We start from the raw sequence: 24,005 nt of genomic DNA, 5'->3' as shown, positions 1-24,005 counted from the left end.
ATTTGAAACTACAACAAATAACACAACACTCATGCTATTACAGTACTGCAAGTTACATTCAAAACAGGAAACACAACAAAAGGTTTCAGACAAATTACGCAAATGAATACAGAAAAAAACAAGTACTAGTCAACATTATCTAATACACAAAAAAGCAAACTATTACTAAACTACTCTAAAACAAAACAAAACAAACGATGCGCCACAGCCAAAGGTAGCACCCGGTTGCCTTATCGTGAACGTTCTAGTGCCGCAGAGAGGAATTTTGCAATGAGTTAGCCGAATGAGTCGTGTTGTTGAAAAGTGAGGATGAAACGTGAAATCTAGCGCACGCGTTCGCGTTCGATCGTCTTCCGTAACGCCTTTTTATGCGCACTATTTAAAATAAAGGGTGAGTACTGGTGCTCCGGAGCGTCTTTCTTCTTGAACACACCGCATTCACTTACTTGATGCAGCAGCAGGAAACTTTCACCGTCGGGTCGCTGATCTCCCACACGGAGGAGTTCCCGTTCGCGTCGACCCCGTTGGCCGCGCCGGATGAGTTTTCGTCCCCTCCGCCACTGCTGCTATTACTGTTGTTGTTGTTGTTGTTGTTGTTGTTGTTGGTACTGCTATTGCTGCCACTGGTATTATCCTTTGGTTCCGTTTTGATCGTTACACTCCCGGGCGCGGTGGTGGTTGCCGTCGTGCCGCTGCTCGCACTGCTGCTAGCTGCGGTGGCGGCAGGCGTAGGCGCATGCATGATGCAGTCCTGCCAGACCCGCTCGGGCAGGATGACGGCCGGCGACTTGTTGATCAGCGCCGACGACATGCTGAGCGGATTGCCGAGATCGTTCGAGGGCGATTCCGGCACGGTAAGCGGTGGGGTCATCATGGACTTGTGGTGATTACGCTGCCGCAGCGTACCGGTGGGAGAGGGTGCCGCAGCATCGTTCGCCGTGTCCTTCGGGCGGGCGGAAGAAGCGGCCGAAGCAGCATTGCTACTACTGCTGCCAGCAGCCGCCGTTTGATTGCTGGTTGTGTTGATGGTGTTGCTGGTGGTGCTGTTGCTGGCGACGCCACCACCGGACCGTTCCGACGCACTGTTGATGCGGCTCAGCACGGACGCTGCAATCGAGGCGGCTGCCGTGGCCGGCGTGGTGGTTTGATTGCTGTTGGTATTACTACTATTACTACTGCTGCTACTACTATTGCTCCTCGCGTCGCCCGCCGACGTCCAGTCGTCCATGTCGGGCACCAGCACGTACTTGGACGGGTAGCGCATCTTCATCTTGCCGACGAGCACCTCCACCAGCGGCGGCATGCTGTCCGCACCGTCCGCCAGCCCGCTGTGCTTGTTCGTGATCGGATAGAACGCGCTCCAGTCGTCGAGAATTTTCTGCGTGTGCGGATCGCTCGCCCTGTAGCTTTGCCCCGTCAGCGTGCCGGTGATGGCGAACGGGGCGAGCAGCACTTCCCGCGGTTCGATCGCATCATCGGCCGGCACGACGGTGCCGCTGGCCGATCCGCCGGGTGAAGCGGGCGCACACCCGGGGGCAGCATTCAGCCCGCCATCCGGACTCGCAGGGCCACCAGTTGTACTGGCGGCAGCGGCGGCAGCACCGGGTGCTGCGGCCCGCTGCGCCTCTTCCAGGTGCTTCATCGTCAGCAGCCGCACCGGCGGATGCTCGCGGATGTCCATCGCCGTGATGACGGTACTGTCACCGTGCACGAAGAACGTGAACGAGAACGAGGCATGATGGGAGCTGAAAGTGGGCAACACAGAGAGAGAGAGAGACACGTTAGTTGCGTTTCACAGAGATTTAAACATTTATTATGCTACAGAAGGGAAAAATCTGTCGGTGGTGGAACGAGGATCGAGGGCAACAAAAAAGCTTCAGCAATCGATCTCAGAGGTCCACCGGTGTTTGCACACTTGCTCTTGGAACCGTCCTTGCAGTTTCCCAATCTGGTTTGGTCTGCCCCGTGCTACACATTGCTTCAAGCAAGGGGCCACACCGGAAATGCTAACATTGGGATAGGGACGGTTCCGTAGAATGGGTGTAGATATAGCCGTGTAGTGACCACCCTTCGCTTACCTCTTTCCGAACACCCGTTCGTCGTTCGAGGTGGGATGAACGAACCATTGCTCGATCCGCACGAAACCTCGCGATAGTAGGCATCTGCAACAGAAGATTGAGTGTGAATTAGTGTTCAGTTTATGTGCCTTTATGTCTCCAATGTAACTTACCTTTCGATCACATTGTGTAGCGCCTTAAACAGCAACGAACGACACTCGTACGAGAGTCCATTCTCCCAGGATCCTTTGTCGCCGGCTTCTGCAAAAGAAAAGCATGACACAAAAAAACGGGAAACCCATTAGTAACATTCAAAAGAACAAACTATAATATGAATCAAACAGGGCGAATGCTTCAATGTTCTCTGTTTTTTTTTGGGTCTGTCCCCAAAACTCTTGTTCCTTACAGTTTGACTGGCACGCCTGTCAAGGACGAAATCGTTTCCAAATTAAAAGACCATCAAACCGCAGACGGGCTGGCGCACCCAACAAAAAAAAGGGCAACTCTCCTACTCCAGGTGCTGCTGTCGTCGATTGCATTGCATGACGCTACCAGTTTAAAACTTTTCCCCACGGGATGGCCTTTTTTTCGTTTTGTTTTTTTGGGGGAGGGTGGAACGTGGCGCGCGCCCAGGAGCGCAGAGGTAAAGACATTTTTATTAAATTATCGTGTTTCATTCCTACCACCTTGGCGTTCGTGTGTTGTGTCCCCCACCACCACCACTACCGCCCATCGTCATCGGTCAAGGCTGTCACAGACCACAGTGTACGCGCGCGCCACGGCACAAAAGCAAGAACGACAACCAAGCAATATGAAAAAGGACGAAAAAGCTTGGCAAAGGCAAACCCCCTTCTGCCAAATTGGCCAATGTCACACGACGAGTGGTCGCTCTCTTGCTCACGCTTGCAGAGAAAGAGCGGGCTGTGTTGGAGAAAAGTGGTTGCGATTTATGTCGACTTTTCGTGCAGCACCAAAAAACCAAGCGCAACCTAAATCCAGATCCGGGCGGATAATGCGATCATGCTGGTGGAAAGTTTTAGTACCAGAAGAAAAAAACACTAAGCAGTTGCTGTGGAAAACTGAGTGGCAAAGAAAGAGCAATTTTCAACCACTGGAATGTAAAACGTTGTTTACAAAACTTTTAGTTGAAAGGCGTGTGTGTGTTTGTTTATCTACTATTAGACTGCAACTTTTACAAACTTGACGTTCACGAGGAAAGGACACGAACGTGTTGTATCTTTTTTAATATTATTAAAATACTTTTTATTATTTTTAGTTTAGTTGTCTGCATCCTGCAATTATCGTTCCCATTACGGGTGAAAAAAATGTATCACGAAATTTGAGACAGCTTTTCCGAATGCTGCTGCTGTGGAGCAAGTCGAACCATCACCACCTGTTTTCTTGCCATGACGGCTTTATTTCGCACAGCGAGAAAGCGTAGCAACGCACAAGACAGGCACGTGCAAACCTTGAACACGATGGGCCCGACGACGACCATGTCACACTCCCAGCTCCACACACCTCCCTCTGGGGTTAGAGGCTCGGTCTTCACATGAGCGTAACATAAACAGCCGGTGGTCGTTATGAGACGCACACACACAGTCAGTTTCCTCTTGGAGCAGCAGTGCACTCTTAAGAAGCGTTCCATCGCGACGTCTCCTTGCGGGCTGTGCATATCTCACATTGCTTTCTGATGTGCTTTAGTCTCTCCAAAAAAAACTCAAGCAAACAGCTGCACTAGCGACCGGGCCAACCAGTCAGAGACAGTAGTTCTTCGGTAACCTTCGCGACAACACAACAGGTTGTTCGATGCCGAAAACAGGAAGCCCATCAGTACAGCAAGTACAGCACAAAACCAAAAGCGCAAGACCCGCACACACTCGGAAAGAGGCATCGTCATATCTAGGAGGTGGTGCCACAGCCTCTCAGCAGCGGGGTTTTAATACACTTTTCCGGTCCATTTAATTGGGGACCGGTCCTTCATCTGGATCTTCGCGAAGCTGTCGGCGCTCGGCGATCGGTCACCAAAAAGGGAAAGGGCATCGACGCACGATGACAGATTGCGAACACATCGATGCGTGTGCCAGCGAGGGAGCCGTGAGTATGGTGGTTGACGGATGTTTCGTAAAAGTAGGTTACACGGGGAGAGTGAAAAAAATAGGTTAAAGCATGGTGAGATGGCGCTCTTCCGGAACCAAGAAAGTGCTGCGAGAAACATGAAGACAAGAATAATTTTTGCTACTACTTTAAGATGTAAGTACTTGAAACATTGCGAAGCGTTCTAAACTATCCTTTTCAAAATGAAAAGAAAGTATGTTCAAATATCCTTTAGAAGGCAAAAATACCGCTAAAAAAATATTTTTAGATTTTTGGAGACCTGAATAAAGACTTCAAATTAAAACCAATTATTACGTTCAATATTTCTTCTTCTTCTTTGGCTCAACAACCGATGTCGGTCAAGGCCTGCCTGTACCCACTTGTGGGCTTGGCTTTCAGTGACTAATTGATTCCCCCCATAGCAGGATAGTCAGTCCTACGTATGGCGGCGCGGTCTATTTGGGGATTGAACCCATGACGGGCATGTTGTTAAGTCGTACGAGTTGACGACTGTACTACGAGACCTGGCTAAATACACCACGTTCAATACACCAAATGAAAATAAATTTGGTTAATATAATTTTCCATCAGATTATATTCTTTAAATAATTTTGATTGCCATCAGTCGATAGATTGACTGAAACAAATGTGTCAAAAAAGGTTAACAATGATAAAGTATAGGAACTTGAAATCGATTTTGACTTGAAAACGTGGGAATCTATCACGGAATGCAATCATTAATCTGCATTAAACTTCATATCTTAGCTCAGCATACATCAATATACAGTATACCAGCACATCATTTACTCAATCGAAGCTGGAACTGTTTCGGTACGAGATACAATCCGAACCCGGAACATGTCCAGGTACAGATCCAGGAACGGAATAAAATAGAAAGCTATGTCAACACCACTATGAGCTCAGCGGTATAGGTTCAGTTCCAGGACCGGTATAGGTTCAGATCCAGGTCCGGTATAGATTCAGTTCCAGGACCAGTATGGATTCATGGTCAGTTCCAGGGCCTATAAAGGTTCAGTTGCAGGAACGGTATAATTTCATTTCCAGGAAAAGTATAGGTTCAGTTCCAGGTTTAATGATCAGTTACAGGACCGGTATAGATTCAGTTCCAGGTCCGGTATAGATTCAGTTCCAGGACCAGTATAGGTTCAGTTCCAGGACCGGTATGGATTCATGGTCAGTTGCAGGAGCGGTATAGGTTCAGTTCCAGGTCCGGTATAGATTCAGTTCCAAAACCAGTATAGGTTCAGTTCCAGGACCAGAATGGATTCATGATCAGTTGAAGGAACTATATAGATTCAGTTCCAGGAGCGGTATAGGTTCAGTTCCAGGAGCGGTATGGGTTAATGATTAGTTACAGGACCGGTATAGATTCAGTTCCAGGACCGGTATAGGTTCAGTTCCAAGACCGGTATAAATTCAGTTCCAGGACCGGTATGGGTTCATGATCAGTTCCAGGACCTATATAGGTTCAGTTTCAGGACCGGTATGGTTTAATGATCAGTTCCAGGAACGGTATAGGTTCAGTTCCAGAACCGGTATAGGTTCAGTTCCAGAACCGGTATTGGTTCATGATCAGTTCCAGGACCGGTACAGATTCAGTTCCAGGACCTATACAGGTTTTAGTTCCTGGACCGGTATAGGTTCAGTTCCAGGACCGGTATAGGTTCAGTTCTAGAATGGGTATAGGTTCAGTGCCAGGACCGATATAGGTTCAGTTCTAGGACCGGTATAGTTCAGTGTAAGTTTCAGGACCGGTTTAGGTTCAGTTTAAGTTTCAGGATCGGTATGTGTTCATCATAGGATTTAAGACCGGTAAGGGTTCGTGATCAGTTCTAGGTTCGGTATGGGTTTAGTATGAGTTTCAAGATCGGAATGAAGTCCATGACCGGCATGAGGTCATAAGCATTTTAATTGGAATTCGAGACCAACAATTTCGACGTACTCTTCAGAGTAAAGGAGGTCTTTGAAATTTCGTTACGCATCCCTGTAACCTGGTCAAATCAACAAGTGTCGAAAATATTACAAAAACAACTCTAGTCTCCATTTACCCTTTCATGCTACCTCTGACAGCACATAAAAGACTTATTGATACGAAAGTAGTTTATAGACAATCAAGTATTTTATGAAAAATTGTAAAAAATACATAAAAAACGAAGAATTTACTCAAGAACTCGTTCCGGGGGTTAGTTTTAATCCGTCAAATGCAAGCGTTAAAGAAGCAATCTTTAACCTGGCGAAAAGCGCAAATGAAATCAAATCGTGCCGATTACACCAGATGACACTCCACCGTGCCGATCCCCTTTTCAGTCCCCAGTATCATATCGCAGCAGCAGCAGCGGCAACATAAACGCTCATCATCCCTCTCACTTCTATCAACGCATTAACGCATACTCGAGAATGCTTGGCATGCCACATTTTGCATCGCCGCTTCGCTCCTCATCATCATGCACAACCCGGCAGAGAGGCGCGCGCTCCGTAACACCATAATCGTTCTAATCCCATCCGCCGCCGCTCCGTGTAACGCACAAAACCATCCGAGCCGAACAATAGCAACAGGGCGCGCGCACACACACTCCTCGCCCCACAAACAGGGGACGAGACACAGGATCTCTCTGCTTCATCGATCCCGGTGTGGTGTAAGCGACACGCAGTGAGAAGCCTGCCAGTCGGACAAACGGACACTCTAGCATACCGGAGATGGGCGTGGTTTCGACGAAAAACGTGCGCAGGATGTGTTGTCCTCCCCGGTGGTGGAGGTTTTTCCTTTTTTTTTTGGAGTGCTGCTACGACCTTTCTCCATCGCCCACACTCGGGCGCTCGGAACGCTCTCGGGCTCTCCCCAATTGCGTGTCATGCGCCTCCGCCGGAATGGGATTGAAAAGTATTGGAAGTCGTTGAAGAAGTTGCCGGAAAAAGCAGCATGGTGTCTTATCGATTGAGATATCTTCGGCGTAAGTAAGCTATTAAAACACACCCGAACACAGAGCACATCACGTCTCTATTTCAAAACGGATTCACTGATGAAAGTGTTTACAATGTTCTAATTGAAACCAACGTGAGGAAAAGACGCCCGAATTTTTCCTTCACCATCATAGGTGCGCCACCTCAGGTTCGTCTCCCGCGATCGATGCTAATTTCGTTCAATTTCTCGATTGCGTATGAATATTTCAAGCAGTGTGTGGAATCGATTTCCCGCCCTGCTTCGTATTTATTAATACATATACACACGATGGAAGGAATAATATCGCAACGGTCAAAACGCTTCGAGGACCGAAACACGTGCGAAACACAATTCTTCTAATGTCTTTCGCATTCTCTCTCTTTCTCTGTTGCGTATCTGCTCTCGAGCAATCGAAGAAGACGCCCGTCGCCAGAATATGTCCAAGTGTGTCCACAAGTGAGGCATTCCAATAAATCGTATCATCAATTTGCTGGTGATGCTTTTTTACGACGCTGGGAGATGATGTGTTGCGCCCGCAACTTGTGGCAGTGGTCATAAACGCAATTCCAACCAATGAACCCAGTGTGTGATAGTGTGTGTTGGTCCATTCACATACCGACTTCATCCATTAACCGGTACTACTGGAAGGAGGGAGAACGAATGAAGTTCAAGATCACTTCAAAAAGTTGTGACAACTTTGCTACGACGCGTGATTCTGCCATTCCATCCATCGTAGCCCGTTTGCCTTGACATGCTAAATTCGCTGTGCGAATGGTCTGCAGGCACTCACTGGCAACAAGCAGAGTAATGTCTTAATACAGATTTCGTTCCCTTTGCAACGCGGTACGATCGCGAGCAGAATACAGCGCAGGCCAAACACCTTTATGGCGAGTAAAAATCACGCACGCACACACCGGTAACAATCAATTAGTTCAAGGGCATAAGTATCTGCACAGCGTATCGTTCCACCTTAGCTTTCAATGTGTGCGATCTTGATCACGAAATTAAAAATAACTATTAACACGAAATGACATTCTTGGAGGGAGCGTCCAGATGAAAGCAATTATTAACACCCGAACGATTGCTGCTTATGTATGACAATTAACGGGCACTAAGCTGACCGGCGCAATAGTGTTAACGTCAAGGTGCATTGGACAGTACGCGCTCGTCATGAGTTCGAATCTCTGAACGTCAAAGGGGAGTAATTTAGTAATTTCCGACGAATAAAAGGTCATACAATTTCATCTAAAAGTGAAAAAACGATTATCAGCAATAAACGTGTGCTAAATTTACCTTACCCACACGGGGGGTGAGTTTTATATGGCTTCCACCATTAACTCAGCGTTTCAAAGCAAGTGCGTCGCCCTGTGGTTGTAGGTTCTCCTCTGACGTCACAGGCGTGTTTTAAACAAGAAGAGTAATGCAAACAAAACCCACACACGAGCACCACCCCCCAGTCTCAAAGAAAACGATTAGAAACCCGTGGAATGTCGTCACCAACACACAACTATTATTGCGCTGCTGCGCTCTCGTGAGTGATTTGAAAAAGAGAGTACAGCGACTCGCTTTTGCTGCCTCTAAACGAGTGAGATTTTTGCTCACATTTGAGAGATTATCTTTAACCAAACGTCGGACGGTGAGTTACCAAGAACACGACGTTTGTCTCGCCTGCTGAATCTGGCGACATTCCACCTCCGTCCCGTCCATCTGCTGTCAAGATTAATTACGCTTATGCTGTTCCTGCTTCCCTGAGCGCATGTGAACGCAACGTCCTGTACGACGCATAAAAATTACCATACACTGGAAAGGTATACCAACCGCGCTCTGCTGGTGTGATCGCTTACTCAACCAAGACACACACACACACACATAGAAAAAAGGCGCGTTACTGTTGTAAGAGCCGTCGCGAGCCACTTGATAAAAAAAGTTAGTTCAGATTGGGAAGCGAAGTGAGAAAGACAGACAGAGATTCCTTCGCTGCTTCGAAGGGTTCAAAAGGGAAGCTCTACTGGCAGTGGCGGGCGTAGGGGCGAAGGACAGGGGTAGCAGAGCTTGAGGGCACACAAAACTTGATTTTCCTGTTTTTGCTCTCAATTTCTTGTCCAGCCCGCCCAACACACCACCATCGCGCGCGGCAATTGAAAAACACACGCACCAACGAATCCGTGCAAACACAGCACACGCAGCAGCAGTGGGTATGTTTTGGCTCGTTTGCCTACACCAGAGACCACGGTATGGTGGTCGGTCTCTATGTGTGTATATCTCTGTGTGCCCCCGTTCAGATGGGTTCGGTACGTGCCGAGAACGGAACCACAAGATGCTGATGCTGCTGCTGTGTGTATGTGTTTGCGGCGGGCGCAAGGAGACGCGTTAGGCGCGCGCGTATGCTAACGGGCCGTAACGTTATGCGCTGCTGAACGGAGGGTTTAGGGCAATTTGGAGGGCGGCGGAGGGGTAAGGTGATTTGTTGCCGTCGTCGCCGGCAAACCGTGTCGATGTAACACTGTGTATGTCTTTGTGTGAGAGAGTGAGAGAAAAAGAAAAAGAGACTGTGTATGTCTAATACAGTTGCGTTTGAACAGCGTTTTGAGCACGCATACGACACACACCGCGAGAGAAGCGCACGCAACACACAACACCGAACCCATATGACAGTGTGTGTTAGTATGTTGATGCTGAAATTTGCTGCTGCGATTTGTGCAGGAAGGAGGAAAAGGGTTGCAACAGATCGGGCAATAACAATTTAAAAAAAAACAGGAATGCCAGGACTGCTTCTTCCTTTTTGCTTTGACGCGACACACGGCTGGTCTTTCCTTGGTCTTTTTTACGCTTAATCAGACTCTTTAGTGCGCGACACAGCTAGCACAGGATTTTTTAACCAGGAGCGTTTACTGTTGTGATGCTCCCTCCCTTCGGCGTTTTTGCTCGCGACATGAATGAATAAAAGGGCAAAAATAGGGGAAGAAATGAGAGAGCCGGTAGTTGTTTGAGAGTGTGAGTGTGTGTTATGGTCAAGTGTTGAGATGAGAATAAAAAAACTCTGTTCAAACTGCATCAAATAAACGTTCAACGCAGCCAACAATGACAAGGGAGCAACGTAAAATATTAGAATCGATTTAGATACTCTTTTTGGAAGCATGTTCCAACATTGCACGGCCGTTAAATTATCCAATATACATAATAAGCCATTCTTTGCCAGTGATTTTCATACAAAAAGATGACTCACAAGCCGTAGATCAAAAACTTAATATCACGTCCCCGCGCACTAATAAGACGCTCCTCTTATGATTCATGGCCCTCCTACGTACGCATGTAACAATGTTAGGGAGAGCCAGCCGCAGTACGTGTCTCTAAAACACGTTACTTGCACTGAGAGCTGATTAGATTCATCCTTTTAAAAATAGCTCTTACCGAGACGGACATAATTTTTAAACTTGCCGCAAACTTGCCGGCATCCGCGCGCGTCCGCTTCTACGCAGCCCAAACAATCTACCCGCTTCTCGCTCAGGGGCGATTAGCGAAATCCACAGCCCGCGGTCGCCGCTACCCAAGCAACGTAACGCCATCGATACAGGCACACACAATTAATAGTTGCAAAGCGTTATCAGAGGGTTGCAGTTTTTTTTAGCATTTTATTAAAAGTGGATTATGAAGCTTTATAGAAAAATACTTTTTTTTTAATTTATTTACTAAATTATTGAATTGTAGATTCTTTTTTTCCTTCTTCTTCCCTTTTTTCATTTCCTTTTTCTTCTTCCATTCTTTCTTGTCCTTTTTCTTCTTCTCTTGTTTCGTTTTCTTTTTCTTATTCCTTTTTTTCCTTTTCTTTTTCCCATTTTTTCTCTTTCTATTCTTCTTATTCTGTTTTTTGCTCAATTATGTTTCTTCTCCTTTTCCGCACAGCCATTTCTGTTCTTGTTTTCTTTTTTTCTCTCAACTCTTTTCTTCTTCTTCTTCTTCGTCTCTGTTTTCTCTCAATTCTTTTTCTTCTTCTTCTTCTTGTTCTTCTTGTTGTTATTTTTTAACTATATTTGTATGCAAATTTCTAAACTAAATATACACAGATTTGGAGATCTATTAAACATTGAATTTATCAACAATTTTATTTTATTTAAAACTTTTACTTTTTTTTATTAAGATTATATGATCTGATCCGAAGAAAATTTGCACACATTTTTAATCATTCTAACTTATCTTACTCTCTTTGCTACTCTCTTTGGTGTGCAAAACACTGAATAAAAATGTATTATTTTAACAGTAAATTAACTTATAAGAAATAAATGCTATTTCCACTGTTGTCTCAACCCTGCTGCATTCCAAACTATTAAAAAGAAACTGCTACTTGGGTACCGAAGCACTACTGCTTACCGATCGAAAAACTCGCTCATCACGTTCAGTTCATTGGACCAAATCTTCCTCCCCATTTAGGTGGTTTATCTCACTTTTATCGATACGCGCGTGTCTCGCGCAGCGGACCAACCCAAAAACAAAAACAAAAAGCGCGCTGAACGTGTGAGAGAGAAATGGATGATCCTCAGAGTATTTTATTTCTCTATATTTAGCATCATCTGCTCTGGGGTGTGTGCATGTCCTCTTCGCAGATGCGCTATTTTCCTATCCATACCCCCATTATATACCCCTCGCAATCGTCAAAGCACGCGTGAGGTTGGTGCTGCGCTGATCACAACACAATCAAAATGGTCTTGCGGCGACCCCTGCTGGCCGAAAGAAAGCTGCGTGAAACCGTAAATGGTAATGATTTTTTTTTCGCCATGCTCTTTTCCTCCTGGCTCTCTCTGCTCGGGCATTTCACGACACGAGTACGCGGGCGAAACAGATTTTTACTAATTTTAAAACGTGCTAATTGCATTTTAGATGATGCTGATGATAACCAGAGATCATCAGATCGCACACACTCTGCGAGAGAGACAGAGAGAGAGAATAAGTGCGAGAGGATGAGTGAGAAATATAGTTGTTTGCGTGTGTGTGTTTTTTCAGCCGCTCGCGAGCGCTTCCCTATTTGCTTGTTTCGCTCTTTATTCTCACATTTCATACACACCACACCGTTTGGAATGTTTGTTTGTATCGTTCCTTCACCTTGTTTGGTAACACTAGCTAGCGGGGCGGTCGGCTATGCGCCGGGGGTGCATCGAATAACAAGCATGCGTTACGAGTGCGTTAGGTATGTTAGCTGTTTGATTCGATTGAGTGACGAAAGAAATATTAAATTTCCTGCGCCCAGTAGCGGCTATTACGCCGTGTTGGTTTTCGTTGGCGTATTTTCTGTTTTTAAACATTATAATGTTGGTATCTGTTGTGTTTTGAAATAAATCATTGCTGTAAAATCCAATCATTCTTTCATCAGGTTCGAAGGACCAAATCCGGTTCGAAAGACTAAATCCGGTTCGAAGGACCAAATCCGGTTCGAAGGACCAAATCCGGTTCGAAGGACTAAATCCAGTTCGAAGAACCCGCAGATTACAGATTATACGAAAAACCCTATATTTTTACACTACAATCCGTATTGTTGAGGGGTTTCTTATAAAAAATGTGATTACTTTTAACCTCAATTGCACCGCTCCAACCAAAAAGAGCATAACAAATGGTGTTCACCCTCTCTACTACGACGCTCTGTGCAACATACACTTCAAGGCAAGAAAGGCACCACCACCACCAACAGCATAATGCGTTAACGAAACGCTCCACAGACGTACACACAGCAACAATCGGTCGGTTGCAAGCGTGTGTATTATGCGTTTTTTTTTTTTTGTGTGTGTTATTGCTTCATTTTACAGATTGAAGGCTTTCATTCTAACGAACCATGAGGGTTCCATTGTTCAAAGCAAAACAAAAGCAGCTTCTTCGATATGCAAAAAAGGAGGGTAATCACCTCCATTCCGCATCGTCCAAGCTCCGCTTCGCCAGTGTCGTTTTGCAAGAGTACACACAAACATGGGATGTGTAAATTTATTCTACCCTAACAGGGTCATGCATCACAAGTAACCTCCTCCCAGCCCCGATGGTGTGTTGTAGGTAGCGTTTGTTTGTTTACTTTCGCTGCAATAAATCGAAGAACACTCTGTCTTAACAAGGCGATCCGGTGAAGATTCTTCTAACGATTTATCTTTTTCAATTTTATAATTCCGCTAGCAAACACTGTAAACAATAAAAACGTACGTATGCAAGGGAAACTACACCTCTTGCTAACCGAATAGCTCTATTTTATAGCGAAGGCCCCTAACTAAAATTCAAAAACCGTCGCTCCCCCGCGTTCGGTTCTAGCACGACGCATGGAGGAAAAATCGATACCATTTTTCGGACGCTTTGCGTTTTCCATGTAGTCAAAAGCCTTTCGGTTCTGCAACTGCGAAACGGGGCAAACCACCATACCGGTACACAACCATTACCATATACCGTTCGGGGCAATCGTGTTCCCTACCTCTTTGCAGTTTGGTAATAATGATGATGAGACGGCAAGGCGGCGGCCAAGGGTTTGTCTTATGGTTGTGAGGATGTTGTGGGTGTGAGTCCCCTTCGGTGCGCAACCATATTCTCTAAACTACATAGCTTCATGCTGAAGGCAAAAATTCGTACTTCAGGAAGTATGAAATGAAAAACGAAGGCATATGGGGGAGACATTTCGAAGCCGATCCACCAACGAAACTTTGTGTCGTCGTTAGTCTACGTTCGGGATGAATTTTCTGGAAATGTCAAGGACTTTCGGGAATAAATCAGGGAGGGAGAGAATGATAGAAAAACAGAGAGAGAGAGAGGAATTGTAAAGCAGCGCGTACTGAAAAACCACGATTGATTTGTTGCCACGGCCCACGGTGACTTCCTCATCCTCCAACAAACAGAAACACACACTACATTGTGCTCATTCCCTCCATTCTCCAAAACAAGGACCTTCTCTCACTTGGACATGAAGCCGGCATCTAGCGACATCCACAGCGAGAGGCAGAAGGAAAGGTTGTCGGTACGGGACAAGTTCACCGGTAACTTCATGTTTCGATGAGTGTATTCCTCCTTTGGGCGAGCGGAATATGACACAGAGAGACAGAGACGAAGATTGCCGAAACTCGATTAGGCCTATCGCCTATGCCATTGCGCTCTCTCGCTCTCTCTCTCTCTCTGTGCGGAGGACGAGAAACTCTCGTTTCCCACGTTTCCCACGAGCAAAAGTGCACCATCGCATCAAAAAGGGACGTCCGCCGATTGGAAAGGAGAACTCAACCAACCAAAAAAAAAGGCCCTTAACCGGTAAAACTTACCTCCCCAAAGAGAGCGAAACTCCGAAGTGAGTGAGAAAAGAGGTGATGGTCGCACATTGTTACACATCACCACACACATACACACTGATGTGTAGAGTGTATTTATTGTCCATTCTAAGCGTTCCGGCATAAAACGGATCGTTAAATCGTACTCGATAGAGCTGTGCGTTGTACCCATACAAACTCACCACACACACTAACGCGAAGTACTCCGCGGGAGATGGATGACGTTTTCGGTCGTATTCGGATGGTTTTCCGGTGGACATGCGCGCACGATAATAGGCCTGCATGCCTGCCTGTCCCCTTCAACGACCAAAGCGAAAAGAAACAAACACAAAGTTCTCCCACGGGGTTGACTCTCTCGCTCTCTGCTCCTGTACTTCTCTTTCTATAGCAAAAGGATCTGGACAGGAGGGCTTGCTTATCGGGACGCTCAATCGTAGTTCGTCTGGAGGAATGTCTAAAAAGCCTTATTCTTATCACACGTTTGCGTGTCAGTTGCACAATTATGTTAAGGATATTAATGGCAAAGATGCATCTGAAAAGTGATTCAGATAAGCTACAAGATGTAATTTTCTTTTAATGTCCTAGGATCTCCAAACTCCAAACTCCAAACTCCAAAACAAACTGGCACGCAAACGTTGGCCTAACATCGGTGCTCAGGATATTTCGCCCCCCAGCGCTGGAACAACCTTGACATTTGATGAAAAACTTCTTCCCACACCGGTTAAATGTCAACCGCACGTGGCGCCTACTTCCTGCATCCTTCCCAACCTAATGTCGCGTTTTTCCTCGGCTGTTTGCGAGGATTATTTTATCATTTCCTCCGTATTTGTTTGTGCGATTAGGCAGCACACACAACCAATGTACAGATCCTGGAAGTAAGCATTAGCGCGAAGAACAATCTTCGAACAAATAAAGGGAAGAAACAGCGGAGAATCGATCAATACAGCAAATCGCTTTTTGCGTAACCATCAAAACCGCACACACGCGACAGCAGCAACCTGTCACTGGCACACAGTTTGGAGGCGTTATGTTCGGGTTTTTTTTCTTCTTCTTTTGCTCTCAGATTCGGTCCAGGGAGCGCAAACTCCTCGTTGAAGTGAAGATATTAACGTTGGGTAATATCTATATACACGAAAGAGGAAACTCTACGACCCACGCACACACACTCACAACAACAGCACAGCTGGAGCGAAGGCTCTGCGAGGCATGAAGTAACGGGTGGCTTGCAAACGCAAACATAAAGGTCGCCGTCTCCTATCCTAGCAGCCTTCACCTTTTCTTTTTTGCTTAGCTGGGTCGATCCATGGCACTACCCTGCCTATCGCTGCCACCCAATAGTGTGTTTTTCCAAGCGTTTGCAGTACGATTAATTGCTTGCTTGGCCGTGCCCACCAGGTCTCGCAAGGGGGCCTCCTCTCTCTCAGAAGCTATGGTAATTTCTTCTCTACTTCTTCCTTCCTACGTCATAAACACAAATGTCACATGCAATGAGCAACGGGATGGAAATGGAAAAGCGACAGCTCCGGAACAGATTTCCATGGCTCGATATAATTTTATGACATCTACCGTGCGCGAGAAAGCGAGAGCTACTTGTTGCTTCTAGAAGTTGGTGCATGGTGGATGTCATTTTTGGAGTTTCGAAAGACATTTCAATAACCATTCCCATCAATCCCGAGATGATACTCAGGCTCAAAATTAAATATTCCTGAACAACATCATCATCATACAGAGACACTGTGCTCTCAACTCCAAACTTCAACTCAACAAAGTTCAAGTGAGATTAGAAAATGTACAACCATTTCCCCCAGTTGACAGTTTACCTCTATTTTTCCTTCATCATCCATAGCTTGCCCGTGAGCTCCTATTTCCCAAGCAAGCCATCAACTAGATGTATGGTAGCACCACGACCCAACCACCAGGTGTAGGAAACGTCATCATCAAGTAGGAAATGAATGTCTGGCTAAGCTGCGGGTGCCTTTCCGTCAAAGCACCTTCGTTGCGATTGACGTTATACGATGGTCGTATCACATGTACCGTTCCCATTCCCAGTCAACGCGTACCAGCTCTCCAATGAGTGACGTTAGGTATCGGTGTTGACCGTATGCTTTTATTACCTAGCATGAGGACCTCTGGTGCTAGGCTCTTTGGTAGACATCTGTGCCTTAAAAAAAACCCCGTCCAACCAATTCCGTTCACCGTACAAGCGGGTGGGACACATTGAAGTGGCCCCCAGTGGAGTACGGGAATTGCAACCAGAATCTCAAACGGGTCGAGCAAAAAAGCGTCCCAACTATAATCAGAACGTCTACCGGGGCGAATTTCATGCTTCCTATCCGTTCTGCAACGATACGATGCAAAAAGGTGTACGATACGATGGGAAGGTCCTTTTTAAGCCTGCAGGCTTTTCTCTGCCGATGATGACAGGGGTGGTTCGTTAAACGATCATATTACCACCGGGCTCGTTCCACCATCCCAAAACATACGATGATGAAGATTTACTGTTAGTGATAATGAAAGATGAGCCCGGTCTTCTGGCAACTCGTTCGGATGTGGCAACGGAGATTTGCATGGACGTTTGTGCATGTGTCCGTAGGATGCTGCAGCGTAAAGCGAATAATCCCTGGTTTTTATCCTCCGCAACGTATCCCAAAGGTTTGGGAGAGGATTCAACCTGAATTCAGAACCATCTTGTTCAAGGAAGCTTTGTTGAAGCTTGGCGTCCTGCAACATTGATTTCCGCAGAGGATGTACATCGAATGCCCGCTATTCAGGGGGAACTCAGCTGGACCGTAGCTTGTCTGCTAGCAGTTTTGCAGTTGTATCGACGAATCTCCATTTTAATAACACGTTTAAGCTCACGCGTAACTACTCATTTACCTTTAAGCGCAGACGATACGTTTGGAAGTTCGATGCCAATGTCTAAGAGAGATATTGGATTTTTGCAAATCTTCAAAATCTAGATCATCTCTCTAGGCTTTTCTTCTTTGGCTTGGAGTTCGATTTCCCTCCACGCTCCGATCTCTCTATCTCTGTTCTTCGTCAGCCCATCAAATCCGGATGTGCTGGCCACTCGCTCCCGGAAGTACTCGGTAAGCGTGAAAATGGACAGCATCTCACCATGGGGCAGTGTACCTTCTCCAACACTTCTCTCTGCGCCTTTAGCATAATAACAGCGTGGGGTCATAATTTTGCTCCCCGATCACCGCTCGGGAGAAGTTGCCCACAGTTTGCCTGCCCCTTTCTCCTCTATTGCTGTTAAGGCACTGGGCAGACAAAATGCGCCATAGAGGTGAAAAAGTTTTGAACATTATGTAGATAGTTCCGCACCAAACCAGACCCCCGGTACGTACATTCTAAATCAACTGCGAGAGAAAGAATGAGAGAGATATAGAGAGACAGAGAGAGAGAGAAAGAAAGAGAGAACGAACGATTTGTGGTTGCTTTTTCGGGGTGATTTCGCTTTTTAGAAAACCGGTTTCTAGAGGGAATATTCGCGCGCGCTAACACATACCAAAACCTACGGGCACAGGAAAGAGACCTTTGGAACCGAGCTCGACCGAGGCTCGACCGAAAAACGTGCGTCAAAGAGGAAGTGGCTAGCCGGCAGCAGTTCCAGCATTGCCTCGCCGTGCGCCGTCTGAAAGCTTCCAGCAGGCAGGCAGCAGAAAAAGTCTTTTGGTAAGTCTCTCACAGGCGGAAACAATGCGGACATTAGGGATCGGATCTGAAGAGAGAAGCAAAAAAAAAATCAATCCTTCGAAAGCTCATAAAATGTTGCCTTCCTTGTGGAGGTGTGTGGGATCGTTTAGCGTTGCTGGCGTGTTGGTTGGTTGGCTGGAAGCATAAATTCAAACCCAATCGGAGCCCTCCCCTTCTCTCGTTGCCTCTCGTTGCAGGCGAATAGTGTAGTCAAGTGGTCGTAACGGCACCCTTCCGAGACTAACGGGCCGCCGAACACCCATCACGACACCAAGCGGATAGAGAATAGATAGAGGCAGCGTTTTTGTATGTGCGCGCTATTTTGTCTCCCTTCGCAGCGTACCGAAGCGCGATTGTTCGGCGGCAGGAATTTAAACCAGCGCCACCAGACGCGATTGTCGTTGTGCAGCAGCAGCGTCCCCGAGCGGCACCACACAGACGAACCCTTCACGGGCTGCACACGACCCGTTGAGGTACTGGTGGATTGAATTCGGACTTGAAGTGTGCAGCGCACGAACGGATTGAGAGCAAAAAGCCCGGTGCTAACCGGCCGCCGGTCTGCTGATGATAGACGCTTTTCCCACGCCATATACATCCGTACATCGTCAGCTAAGCGAACGAGACACGGTGAGAGAGCACCATAGGACTTGGCATAAAACTCGACGAGAGGTTTAACGAACTCGTCACACACACACGGCGGCTCGTACGCATAACTGCCAAAGCCACAGCTCAAGGGAACAGCAAGCGGAAGAAAAACTAACCACCACCCAATCATCCCCGGCGTTCCCTCCCGTTCGGCGCTTGAGTTCGTTTGAGGTTTTTGTGCCCGCGAGAGAGAGAGAGCCGCTTGGGTATCGGATTTTTAATCGAGTTTCTGAAGCAGCCTTTGGTACGCACTTTGTTGCGGTTGAGAAACGCGCGTGTCGGACGATATGAGCGTAGAGGATTTCGTTTGGTCCCGAGCGCGGAAGAACCACAGAACCCTAAAAGCCCGTGCATGTCGTTAGCGGAGATCGACTTGTCGGGATGCACAACACTGCCGTTGAGAGTCTTTGCAGTCGATGGCTTTTAGGGATATTGCTTGGTGATAATGGCACTTCCGTTGTACAGAAATACAAAACCGGTAATGATTTCACAAATCTTTAATTGGTTCTGATATCAGATGAGGATCTGGAGTAATGAGGAATTTTGCAGCTCTATTATGATGTCCGAACATCTGCTGGAATACGAGTCATACGTGGACATACAGTATTTGAGTAAATAATCTTTTTTTTACTAAATATTCTTGTTGAGAATTAAACAGCGTTTTTGAGCGTTTTTGGTCCACATATGATCACGAACCCGGAGTTATGATAACCAAAATGTTTTCAAATAAATAGATGTAACGCTTCATTAGGTCCTAATTGTGTTTAGATATGATTTTGGAAACATTAAGATAAGCTCAAAGTTGGTTTCTCCAGGTCTCAAGGTTACAATAAGAAGATTGCTCTAGAATCTTGAAAATAAACGTGAAACGTAACGTAGTATATAGTCTTGCTCCCGATTCTTGGCACTTATAAAAGCCATTTTTAGACATGTTGGATAATCAAAAAACTAGTATTAATTATCCGAAATAACCAATCAAGAGTAACTTGGTCAGTGCTCCCAATAAAATCAATCTGTCACCCATAAACGAGGAACGTGAGATCTTAACAAAGTTGTATCAGATGATGCCACACTGGCCAAATTACTTCAACGCTTCAAAGCATCATTCATAATAATAAAAGCACAACGATGCACCTGATAACATAAAACTAAATTGTGTGCTTCACTTTGTTCCACCCAAATCAACCATTCGCGGGGAGCTCCAGGTCCAATGTCCGACTGAAGTATTCGTGGCAAAAAAGCGCTTCGTTTATGCCTTGCAGCAGATTGATTGATTAAGCATCGAATTGAAGCGTTTTTGCTCGCCAAAAAAGACCAAGCAAAATAAAACTCACACTCACAAGGACGAGGAGAAACAAAAAAAATAAAAAAAAGTTATGCTATATAAGCGAGTAGTACGCGCCAGCGAAACCAAACACAGCAGCACCATCACCACCAAAAAAGACTTGGTTCCCCTTGCACGAACGGCATGTTTTAATCATTCGGAAGTGGTGCACACAACCACAACTAGCCCTGCCAACAAAAAAAAGAAAATCGAAGCCCCTACTACTACTCTGTCCCGATGTCTCTTGGCTTTCGCAGGGCTGCTACTCCTTCGCACACCGCAGCGCGATCCTTTCGCATCGTCGCGCCGCGCCCGGATGCAAAGGAGCACACACAGCCCGCCGCGACCGGCCGTTGGAGAGTTTGGCGAGCGCAAAAATGAAGTAAACAGCAAGCAGGACAAGAAGCAAAAAAAAAACACACAGCTTATTACAAGAAAACCAGTTAACCTTGAGCGGCCTGCGGGAACGGAACCGAGCGAAACGTGGAAGAAGTAAAAAAAACTGTATTAGACACTCAACGTTGATGCTGGTGGAATCGCGGATGGATGCTTTGTACATGTCGCGGGCGCGCGCGCACAGCAACACTTGGTTGACATGGTTGTTTTGACCTCCGCGTCCACACGGCATTTTAAATATTTGCCCTACCGTTCTGTGAGTTAGTGTGTGTGGGACAGTTAACATTAAAATATCAATAATCTGTCGCACAATAGTCGCACCAAACCTTCCGCGCATTGCCTGCGTTTTACTTACCGGATGAATTGAGCAGCTCGGGCGCGACCAGATCGGTTAGGTCCGGTTCCTCGCCGTACCAGAAGATCCACAGCTCCTTGGCGGCGGTCAGCGAGAGGGGCGGATGGACGACGGACCCACTGTTACCGGTGCCCGGTATGCTCATGTCGAACATGCTGCTCGGGTCCGGGTCCGGCTTCGGTTTCGGCTTGGGGGCGACCACCCTCCGCCACACGCACAGTATGTCGACGGCGAGACATTTCGAGTAGGAGCGCACGACCGGATCGTCGAGCGGATCGCCGGCCGCGTTCGGCCGCTCACCGAGAACCAGCTGACGCCATCTGATGCCGCAGAGGTCGGTCTGTCGGAGGGAGAAAGGGAATGAGAGAGAGAGAGAGAAAGAGAGAATTAGAAACGTTAGTTAATCAGCGATAATGGAGCAGTAACTTAAAAAGACATAAAAAGACAACGATGCTCGTTGAATGGGAATAGTGCTCGTTGCTGCGTCTATTTACAGCGGAACTAGATGAATCCATTTATCTTCAGTTTGTTTGGTTATTCGTTAAGAAAAAGCCACCAGCAGTCTAATGAATGATGGATGAATTCCAAGCCTATACATTCCATCGCTCGCATTTCATCCAGCTTTCATACTTGGGCTATGTGATCCGGGGCGCTTCTCCGGAACTATGGTTCCGGAGCAATAGTTCTCTTTAGTAACCAGAGTTAGACAATCACATGTTGAGTTCACATGTTCTTGTGTTTTGTCTTGCTGAGAGCGTTTTAATTTCAAGCAGCTGCGTTTAACGGTCATTTAACGTATTCACGTAATCTTGTTACTTGTTATTCACATCACCAATCGAGCATTTATAAATGTGAAATTTAGATAAGCTCCTTTGTAGGGTGGTTAGAGCAGTCATTTGTTACATTCTTTTTCATTTCTGTTTTAAAAACATATATTGAATAAGGTTTTAATTTAGAATAAATATTTGCACTCATCAACGTCACTTTCAAGTACATCTTTTACATTAAATTATCATGAAGAAACTGCCTCAATCGGCATCTACAGAGTGCTCAGAGAAATCTCCTCCATTTAACCATCCGGCCCAAGTGACTGTGACGTTTAATTAATCCCCACCACTGCTGGTACTGCCTAACTTTTTAGATCAAATAGAGCACTGGCCCTCTTAATCCCCCCTACTACTCGCCATTGCTGCCTGTTCCACTTTCAATCGGAGAAGAAATCCGACACTACCCTGATCATCACCATCATCATCATCATCACATCATGATCCCCTTCTTAAAGTACTCTCTTTTTCCTGTCCATCTTTCTTTCTATGCTGCTCCCCCTCCTAGTTTTGTTGTGCATGACGAGAACGCAACACACTCCCCACAAAGGGGCAGCAGCAAACAAACATGAACCATCGCCAAAGAGAGAGAGAGAAAGAGCAGCCGCAGCGCGAATGAAGGTAAATAAAATGGGCAAGCAGTGAGGAAAGCTCACGTAATGTGCGGACGGTGGCGGCGGTGGTGGTGATTGAATGCTTAACGTTGTTTATATACACCAACAAAACCACCCACAACATGAGCGCTGCGCGCCTCATGGATTGTCGCGGACCAACTGCGCTCCCCCACCGCATCTAGCTGCAACCATACCTCTACGAAACATGCACTGTACAAATGAGAAGCCAGCCAGTCTGACGAAAATTGAAAAATACATAGAGCGAACATATACAACCGTGCGGCACACGGCAGTATGCTGGGACAGGGCAACGACGCGATGTGTTGGGTCGCAACCGAATGCACACGTGCATTCGAACGTCATGTGTGTCTGTGTGTTCCTCTTGTGAAGTGGGAATATGTTACCGGCGGTAATGGAAACCGGAGAGGCCTAAATCCGGCTGCCGCGGACACAAACACCGACACGACCGGGCCCGGTGTGTGGTGTACCGCGAGAGGTGTACAGTGCTTTTTTTATTGTCGTATGGTTTGGTGAGCAAGAGCGATTCCAGCGTTTGAAAACAAAACGACATAGTTGAGTCGTTTAAATGAATCTTCGCCTACATGCCCTGTACGACGAGCAGGGTGTGTAGCAGAAGTTCAGTAACATAAAAAGTAAAAAGTAAAGGGTTAGTTGATATCACATATTAAATAGCATCTTCAGAAAATATTGTACTAATTCTCTCATATGACGTCACAAACACATAATGTAAATATTATAAAAACGGATGACAATGGTCAGAACATATGACAATTTTGTCACTTGAATATTACAAAATTGAATGTATCCCATGTTTCAGTCATCGTGCAATGTTGCAACAAAGACACATGGTATCAGAAACATAGCATTCTATCGTCAAACAAAGATGCTGATACTGTGTACTAATGTTGTGCCTTTAAATGAAAGCATTTGCTGTGTTCTTTTCACCTATTGGCATGACAAAAATGAAGTTTGTGCACAATGACCCACAAACAAACTCTTAGTAGTTGCGTAAAACCCCGCATTTCTTTGTTGTGGTTTTTATGGCGCACTTGGCCACCCGTCCATTCAGTTAATCAATAATCAATACTGATTCTTTCTAATAAAGCGGGCCTTCACGATTCTAGTTAGTTTTTTTTTCGTATGGAGTTTGACAGTTGGAGGATGAAATCATGTAAACACTCCATACAAAACCACACAAAAAAACTAGCCTGCAATTTTCAGTCTAGATTATTCTAGTCACAAAGCTAGAATTAGATTCGAGTACCTGCTCGAAAACACGGGTTTGTTTACATTTATCCCAAGGTGCATTAAAGAGATCAGGTGATGCAATAGAGAATCAAAGTGTGTGTAGTCCAGGTGGTCTCATAGCATTTTTTTATAACCAATTTTGAGCATCACTTTTTAACAGAACGAGTGAAAACTTTTACTCAAACGAGCTTTCTCGAGACTTGACGAATACTCAAAACACTCGTAAAATCTTCATGCAGAAGCAGAAGCGATAAAATACAATGCAAAATACTGCTATACAATGCAAACAGCTGACAGGCTGAAATTTCTGCCTACGAACTTAAAACGGAAAGGGTCCCAAAAACAGTGTCACAAAAGTGCGGCACTGGACACCGAAGGCACACTGGCATTCCCCCATAGTGACACCGAACACACAAACCCACCATAGGTATGTGTGTAATTTACGTATAACTAGGAGAAAGAAAGCAAAACAAAAACTTTCACCAT

At 46.0% G+C, this 24,005-nt stretch overlaps 1 protein-coding gene across 2 annotated transcripts in view; it reads right to left on the bottom strand.

The window, feature by feature from the left end:
• The window catches only part of LOC120954013 (mediator of RNA polymerase II transcription subunit 13), a 50,496-nt gene that overhangs the window by 11,905 nt on the left and 14,586 nt on the right, over nucleotides 1–24,005 (bottom strand). For both annotated transcript variants that reach the window (XM_049607034.1, XM_040374525.2), the window contains exons 2-5: nucleotides 20,813–21,152; nucleotides 2,231–2,318; nucleotides 2,079–2,162; nucleotides 447–1,745 (exon numbers count right to left, since the gene is read on the bottom strand). In XM_049607034.1, the coding sequence (XP_049462991.1) occupies nucleotides 447–1,745; nucleotides 2,079–2,162; nucleotides 2,231–2,318; nucleotides 20,813–21,152 (1,811 nt within the window). The remainder of the gene's footprint in view (nucleotides 1–446; nucleotides 1,746–2,078; nucleotides 2,163–2,230; nucleotides 2,319–20,812; nucleotides 21,153–24,005) is intronic.

This window comes from Anopheles coluzzii, chromosome 2 (assembly GCF_943734685.1).
Source record: "Anopheles coluzzii chromosome 2, AcolN3, whole genome shotgun sequence".
NCBI lineage: Eukaryota > Metazoa > Arthropoda > Insecta > Diptera > Culicidae > Anopheles > Anopheles coluzzii.
Note: the sequence above shows the minus strand (reverse complement) of the source record. Positions and strands in the feature narration are given on the sequence as shown.